Below are 8,955 nucleotides of genomic sequence, written 5' to 3'. Positions count from 1 at the left end.
CAGTACCTCAGTTCAAAATGCAGAAATCACCGGTCTTCTGTGTCCTTCGCGCTGGGAGTTGGAGACTGCAGCTGTTCCTATTCGGCCATCTTAGGAAATTCTCCCACTTCTCCATTTTAAAATGCTAATCTAATTAGGGGGAACATGTGAGAGGTAGTACAGCACAATACGAAGAAGACACGATTTAGGCTCAGAAAGGCCTAAATTAAAATCCTAGCTCAACTTTTACTGGCTTGTGTCCTTGAGCAAATTACTTAATTTATGTAAGTCTTAGTTGTCTCCACCTATAAAACAGGGATCACAACATCTACCTTACAAAGACATCAAACCAGTACTTTTGGCACCTGGAACAAACTACACAAAACCAGCTCTCAAATCAGCTCTGTAATTCATAATGTAGCCCACAGATGGGTGTTACTAACAATGCTCGCCATCTGGTAGCTTCCTGTTTTAAATAATTATTCTTGCTAACTAGGTGCCAAGCTTTTAGAATCATTATATTAAATGTTTGCACCCTCTAAATGTTGGTGTCCTTAGACAAAGTCCAGTATGGCCAGTCATAGTTCAACTTACAGGGTTCTTTTGAAGATTAAAAATAATGTAAGAAAAATACCTTGTACAGTGACAGGCATGTAATAAATTACTTAAACATTTTATTAATACCTTTATGTAATCCATTTATCACTTTATATTATCACGACTCCAATAATCGTATCATAGATTAATATAGATATCATAGATTAATCATATCAGCCACTTTCAGTAATATATAAACAAGATGGACAGGAAAGTGTGATATATATCGCAATATGCTTTTCAAAAATTCAAGTTGATTCCTTCAACTCTGACTTTTGGATTTTCTGTCTTAAATCCATAAAGACCTGAGAACTTAGAAGAGTAGACAGTACTTTCATTCCAAGAACCATTTCTAAAAGGGAGTAAGTGAAGTGTCAGGTTCAAAGAGAATTCAAAGTTACCACTATCAGGGTACACTTATTCTCTGCCGGATGGGCAAAGAGAGCTGTTGCTATTGTGTTTTGCATGTGGTCTCAGCTGTGCAAATATCAGTTAAATAAGAAAAACATCAAGCCATCTTTATCAGACCTACTAACAACCCAGATAAACTTCTTTAGGATGAATAGTTAAGTAATAAAATAACAAACTTTGCCAACCCACAAGAATCTTTGTATAAAGCACTACTTAGCTCTGAAAGATTATTTTCTCTGAATTATCAGATATCCAGAAATACTTTTTTTATTATAAGGCATGCCAATCCATGTCAATAAAGGTCACAAGAACAAATGTTATGAAGAGTTTAATTTAAATGATTCATAGGTTTTACTGGCTATAGAGATATTTAACTAATAGTTTTGTCACCCTAGAACAAACTTCACCCAAGGAAACATCTCTTCTGAGCATAAAGGTCAAATCAAGCTCACAACTAGAGCCCCCAGGTTCCCCAGAAATTGAAGGATAATGTCCATATGTCTGTCAGATGGTGACTAGTATGCTAGTACAGAATCCATGGACTGGAAGCACTGTCCTGACCTTACATTTGACACAGGGTCAAATGTGTAACCAGAAGGACTGAAACAAAGGTTCTTTTATATACTGGTTAAAAATTAGATTTCTATGATTGTGGTTCCCATAGTTTGTCTGAATAAAAATTGATCACATTATGAATAAACAATAAAAGACTAAAATCAATTTAGTCAGTTATTAACTTCTGGAATTGTGACATATTAACAACAGAAACCAATCCAGAGCAGGAATGGATATTGTGGTTTCAAAAAGACAAACATGCATTAAATAGGAGATATGTTTAAATGGTAATGCTCCTTTCAATAGCAGTCTAGTAGGTTTGGTATCAAGTTCTAGTGGAGAAACAATTCACTACCATAATCAGCAAAGTAACTAACCAAATGACACATTATTTGTTATTTTCTGACATGCATCTATAATTCTCATTCTGAAGCACAAATTTTTATTTTTCTGGTGCCATCAAGTGGTAACATTATGAAATGTTCTAAGATTAAATGCAAATAACTTAGAAAAATGTCACACTGACCACACTGATGTGTTTTATTTGTCAATTAAACACCAGTGATGTTTTAGCACATAATTATCTGAAAAGAAATGGAAAAATGTCAGAGCAGAATTTTTTATAACTCATACCGATTTTAAACTCCCAACCTAAAATGAGAGTTAAGGCAAAGAATAAAAATGAATAGATCTTTAAGACCAGAATGCTCCACTAGCAAACAAAAAACCTAACAGATGGCCGGGTGCGATGGCTCACGCCTGTAATCCCAGCACTGTGGGAGGCCGAGGCAGGCAGATCACCTAAGGTCAGTAGTTCTAGACCAGCCTGGCAAACAAAGTGAAACCCTGTCTCTACTAAAAATACAAAAATTAGTTGGGCATGGTGGCACACACATGTAGTCCCAGCTACCAGGGAGGCTGAGGCAGGAGAATCACTTGAACCCCAGAGGCAGAGGCTGCAGTGAGCTGAGATCACACCACTGCCCTCCAGCCTGGGTGACAGAATGAAACTGTATCTCAAAAAAAAAAACAAAAACAAAAACAAAAAAAAACTAACATCATAAAACCATTTGAAAAATAAAATTAGGATGAAAATGATCTTTCCCTCAAAGCATGAAAACAAGTAACTTCAAAATTAGATTATCAATTAGAAACCTTAAAAGTGATAGCTATTATATGATCATGTCAAGATGACAAAATTAATGAGAAATGAATTTAGAATCAATTATTTGAAGCTGTGTTAACAGGTTCCAAATAGTTATATCAGCAACTTCAGTAAGACAATAACTAGTGAAAAAAGAAACAAGACTCCAGCTCCTCTTATTGCTATATACACAAAACATTAATAGCTGTTTGATCCTCGGGCCCACCAAAATTAAGTAGCAATTGTGAAATCTGAATTCCCAGTTGAAGATGGCAAATTGAACACATTTCTTTAGCTATTCTCCCTCCAGAAACTCTATTAACATGGCAGTCAAAAAAATTATTTAAGACAAAACCCCACAAGGACAAAGAAACTGAGAAGGTACAAAATTTTAGAATATAAAAGCTGCCATGGGAATATAATTAAAAAAAAAAAAAGGTAGATGGATGAGAGGTTACTAAAAGAAAATCAAGAGAGGTGCCTGATTTACATGGCATGGTAAAACTCTCCAAAAATTCAGGAATTGGTGGCATCAGAAAGTGGGAGTAAAAATAAGAGAAACGGTCAAAATCCTGGTTAAGAAGCAATAGGACCCTCCATAAACAGACAGGTACACCATTTTATAAAACTGAAAGTTTATACTCCAGAAATTACAAAAGGCTTCTGGACTACAGGATACTAGGCATAGTGAGAAGTACTGTCATTAAAAAATGTTAGCAATACAGCAGACTGATAATCTGAATGGTCCTGACAAATCCAAGACCACAGAAAATGAAAATGATGATTTTCTGTAAATGAAACCACTGGAAGAATGTCAGTATCAATCTTTGAATACTGCATCTAAAAAGTCATGTAACCAAACGCAGAATGCTTCATTCTGCTTCTATAAGGAAAAATTTAAGGGTTAAAACAATAGCTAATATTCAAAAAAGTAAGTTCTGTATATAGACGTTCGGTTACATTCAGCTCTACATGTCCCACATCACCTCCATTAATTAAATGAGAATTTACTACAACTACAGAGAACAGAATAGTAGGCAAACCCAAGAACCTTTTACGTTCTTAGTTTAAAAATCCATTTCATTTTGTCTCTTCAGGTTATCAAGAATCTCTGTGAATTACTCCTGAGAGAGATGAAGGCCGGTAAAACACTGCCTTTTCAAGTCAGAAAAGAAAGATTATTATTCATACAAGAGACTTCGAGACATGTTGACTTTTTTTTAATCCTGTTTTTGTGGATTAATTGATTAAAAATAGAGGGTTAAGCACCTCCAATAATGTCTAACATCTCATGGAACTTAAAGTATATACCCATACATAGGTCTTTTAAGCTTCAGTAATTTCTCATTTTCAGTATTATTTCCATAAGACTAAACAGAAGATATATGTATGTAATTTTTTCCCATGTACCAACAAAAGAGCATGCCAAAACATATTAATATACATAAAATCATACCTTGAACACCTTCCAGGAGTAAATCAACTCCCTTCCTATAAAAATCAGAAGCAGCTTCATAGTCATCTTCTTCTTCCTTTTTTAAAGCCAGCTTTATTAATTCTCCTGCTTTCTCCAAATAATCTCTCTTGCCAAGCCTGGGTTTTAAACTGCCAGAAAAGAGGCTACGACTTTCCCGTTCTTCTTCTGTTTTGCTCTGTTCACTGTCAGAAGCAACAGCCCCTAGTGCTGAAGAATCCGAAGAAAGATTGAGACCAAAAGTTCTAACGGGAGAATTTTGATTGGAAGCCATTCCATCATCTAACTCAGCAAGAGAATCCACATCAACAGTAAGAGATACCAGATCACTGTCACTGGAGAAGCCTAGAAATATGATCACAATAGTAAACAGATATTAAATTGAGAATCAGCCAAATGAATACAAATCATACTAATTATTCATTTTTCGTATTATCCAAGTCAATTTGGAAGGCTATAATTTACTGATGGAAGTCAGTGCCTAGCAATTTGTTTCGGCTTAGTCCATTCACTTTACTGTCTCTCTGTAACTCTGGAAGACAACTTCTTGCCTTAACCATCAAACTAAAATTGAAGACAAATCTTTATCTAGTTTGGTTATCAAAAAGAACCTTTACCACAAGATCATGTAAGCTATTTACAGAAAACTGCTGCCTGTACACACAGTTGCTATAAATAATAGCATTTTGATAAAGGAAAAAGTACTTGAATCTCAGTGCTCTCTCTCTCTCTCTCTCTTTTTTTTTTTTTTTTTTTTTTTTTTTGAGGACAGCACCTTGCTATGTTGTTCAGCTGCACTCCAACTTTTGGGCTCAAGAAATCCTACTTCAGCCTCCTGAGTAGCTTAGATGGCATAAGCCACCAAGCCCAGCTCCAGCTCTTAAAACTCACTATGTGACCAACAGCAGGTTACTCGATAGTATTACTCATTATGCAAGACTTTAAATGAGGAATAGAGTGAATGCATATAAAGCATAATAGACTATCATTATATTATAACTTTTATAACAATTATATAAACAGGTTGAATATCCTTCATCTGAAATGCTTGGGACAGAAGTGTTTCAGATTTCAGATTTTCAGATTAGAGATACTTAACCTGTAACTATATAACAACTATACAATGCGTCCTCAGAAGTGTGCTTTTAGGTAGCCATCCATATCTGGAAAATGTATACTATTTAGCATTTCTTAAAGACGGAATTTTTAGACATTTTATCTTAACTTCTTCTACAAGCTTTTGGAAAGGTATTTTTCCCCCTGAGTTTTCAGACAAAAAATAAGTAATAGGTGCTACTGAATTATTTAGCAGTGAAAATTCCTTCTCCTAGTTCATATAACTGACATCATGGTAAACGAGCATGATCTATAATACATATCAAACTGTCTGCTCTCAGGACTGCCTTTTATATTCTTCAAAATCACTGTGGACTCTACAAAGCTTTTGTTCAGTGAATTGTATCTGTGAATATTTATTAAATACCAATACTGATATTTAGAAAAGAAGTCTAGAAATGTTTAAAATAAAGCATTAAAGCCCCATTACATGGTAACATAATTTTTATGAAAAATTACTATATTTTCCAAAACAAAAAAAGTCAGTGAAAGAAGTGGCATTGTTTGACATTTTTGCAAATCTTGTTAATGTCTGGATTAACAGAAGATAGCTAGACTCTCATATCTGATTCTGCTCACAATCTGTTGCCATATGTTGTTTCGGATGAAAGATATGAAGGAAATGTCACATAGATAATGTAACTGAAAAAGAAACAAGTATTAGCCTTTTCAAATAATTATGAATATTGTTCTCTGATACTACACCAAAACTCAACAAGTGACAGTTTTTTAAAGCTTAGTTATAATGTGGAATATAAAATCCTATGAATGAAATTTTTGTTCCCGTTACATTCAGATCCACTGGTCTCTCTTACACACTGAATGGATCTTTCACCTGTGCATGAATTTATAACATCACCCATTGGTCATCCTGAAAATATTGGTTCCCTTAGTTACAAAGATCTTCCAAATGCTGACAGCACATTTCATTATCCCAAAAAATTATATGTCAACATTTCATTATCTACTAATCTCATCAGAAAATTCTTTAAGTATTGAGAAACTGTCAAACCCAAAGTGGCAGACAGAGGTTATCGGAAAATCCTAATTTTGAATCGAAAACTTCAATTTTATTATTGGCAACAAATAATATCAGTTGTTTTCCTTGAAGTGTCAGCTAACTTCACTCCCTTTCAAGAAAAAATGGGCCAAATACACAAGTCTGAATAATGATAGTTTGCCAATTGTTCTTTTAAGCAAAATGGTGTCCCATGAAAAAACCAGCTACTTCAGCTAATGGCTCAAACAACTGCACAAGTGCTTTTCCTCCAGATGACCATTGTAGTTCAGGATGCAGGGTGCTTTATGTATAATTCTCGTTCTTTCACACAGCATATTAAAAAGACAAGTAACAAGGGTTAAGATTAATAAAATTAACAGTTTCTACTACTTAGGAAAAATTAGCATTGGTTTTATAAGTATGTGCAATGAGTACTGTTACAGTTTGGTGACACTGCCTTGATTCATGCCCAAGCACAGCAGTTTCACCTACCACGGCTTTTGCATCATCGGGGCAAATGTCAACATGGTGAAAAGACAAAGAATGTTCTGGCATTATGATCGAAATAGTTTTGCTTTATGAACTCCCTGAAAATATCTCGGAAACACCCAGAGATCTGAAGATTACATTTGAGAGTCAGTGATCTATATCATTAAATAAGATTGACAACAGTTATATAAAAACTAGTTTAGAAATAACTATGAGATCCGCATTCACCACTGAACATTATCTGCCAAGTTTCTCAGAAGAAAAAATTAAAAAGAAAATGATTTCCTCAGGATTATATACTAAATCAAAATTAAAAGTGAATTAGACTATATAATTCTAGATCAGGGATTAGCAAGCTTTTTCTATAAAGGGCCAGAAAGTAAATATTTTAGGCTTTGCTGGCCATATGTGGTCTCTGTCACTACTCAACACTGCTGTTATAGTGCAAAAGCAGCCATAGACAATATATAAATGAATAAGCATGGCTGTGTTCCAGTAAAACTTTATTTAGACATTGAAGTGTGAATTCCTTATAATTTCCCCATCACAAAATCACAAAATCATATTCTTTTAATTTTTTTAACCATTTAAAAATGCAAAAGCCATTCTCAGTTTTCAGGCCATACAAAAACAGGTGGCAGGCCAGATTCAGCCCACAGAACATAGTTTTGCCAACCTCTATTTTAAATTCAAATTGCCTACTTCATATCAAATAAAGTAAGTTAGGGTAAAAACATGTTACTGGCCACTAAGCTCAAATTTCCAATCAGCTTTAGATGCCGCTTTGGTACCCTGTCAATATATATCCTCATTTCCAACTTTTTTCAAGTCCTTAGAATGCCCAAAAAGAACAAATTCTATTCCCAAAAAGCAACAGATTTCATTAAACCGACAATCTCAAATGAGATTCATTGAGCCTAGTGAAAATCTTTTCAGTTCTCTGACATTTCAATCACACAGACAGTAACAGTACTTCATAATAAGAATCTTTTATAGCAATCTACAAAGTTATTTACCTATTATCCTAAGAAATATATATAAATTTTATGCGATTTTTCTTAAATCATTTTAAAACATGTTATGTATCTCAATGTAAACTTATTTCCTAAAATGATGCCAATATATAACCTAGCCCATTGAAACTAATAAACAAACAGATAAGGTTGAAAAAAGTTCCGGTTTATATAGCTAATCACAAAAGAAAGGAAATGCTGTATTAGAGATCTCTTTTGTCTGTTCTCTGGTGTCTTGTCACTACAACCTTCACACCATCTATCACATTGTTCTGTTTCATGTTTTGCCCCATTTTTCCTTTTAACAATAACAATAACACCAAAGGGCAAGAGGGCAAAGTTATGTATACTCTGTTTCTTGGCTTTTGACCACAAAAAAACTAGTACCATAGTCATATTTCCTCTTACTTTTCAAATCATATTTTATTAGCAATGAGAATCATAATTAAATGAGATTAGATCAAAAAAGTAAGATGATTAAAATACCTAGAAAGACAGTAAGATTAAGTAAATAAACATTCTATACAAAGTGTTCCTTTTTAAATTCTAAATAATTTCTTAATTCAGCATCTTTAAAAGCAAGCACACATACACCCCAGCAGATAAAAAAGAGAAATTTATATAGCCAAACCAGAAGCAGCAAAGAGAAATAAAAAGACATTTATTTTAACCTTTTTAGAGGACAATTTGCCAATGCATATCAAAAGTGCAAAATTGCTTCTATCTTTCACCCAGAAATTCAGCAATTTATACCAAAACCAATCAGAAATGTACAAAACAGATCTACATAAAAGAATGTCCATCTGTCCATCACAAAAATTAGTAAAAAGGTGGCAATAACAAATTCCTAACAATAGATTATAATATCTCCTTATGATAAAATATTATACAGCTATTAAAATCATTTTACAGAATATTTAATGCTAAAGTGTCTTTTGATATATTATGCAAAAACAACAAACTACAAATGAGTATGTATACTATAATTCTACTTTAAAAACAACACACATAGAAAAAAGGCTTGAAAGACACACTAACTATTAACAGTGATTTTCTGTGTATGGTAAGATTATAGGTAATTCTATAATATAGATTTTAATAATATACTTTGTGTATTTAGTAAGCCCTTAAGCTCAGTATCTGAAAGATATCAAAAGAGATGCATCAGGGGCCAATA

The 8,955-nt window shown here is 33.6% G+C and overlaps 1 protein-coding gene across 5 annotated transcripts in view; it reads right to left on the bottom strand.

The window, feature by feature from the left end:
- The window catches only part of RPS6KC1 (ribosomal protein S6 kinase, 52kDa, polypeptide 1), a 240,061-nt gene that overhangs the window by 156,684 nt on the left and 74,422 nt on the right, over positions 1–8,955 (bottom strand). For 4 of the 5 annotated variants that reach the window (XM_011929408.1, XM_011929404.1, XM_011929406.1 and 1 more), the window contains one exon: positions 4,143–4,505. In XM_011929408.1, the coding sequence (XP_011784798.1) occupies positions 4,143–4,434 (292 nt within the window). In that variant the 5' untranslated portion in view covers positions 4,435–4,505. Of the gene's footprint in view, positions 1–4,142; positions 4,506–8,186; positions 8,265–8,955 lie in introns of all 5 variants that reach the window. The other variant, XM_011929407.1, reaches the window with a different exon arrangement.

This window comes from Colobus angolensis, unplaced genomic scaffold (assembly GCF_000951035.1).
Source record: "Colobus angolensis palliatus isolate OR3802 unplaced genomic scaffold, Cang.pa_1.0 Scaffold81, whole genome shotgun sequence".
NCBI lineage: Eukaryota > Metazoa > Chordata > Mammalia > Primates > Cercopithecidae > Colobus > Colobus angolensis.
The sequence above is the reverse complement of the archived record's forward strand: the minus strand, read 5'-3'. Positions and strand labels throughout refer to the sequence as shown.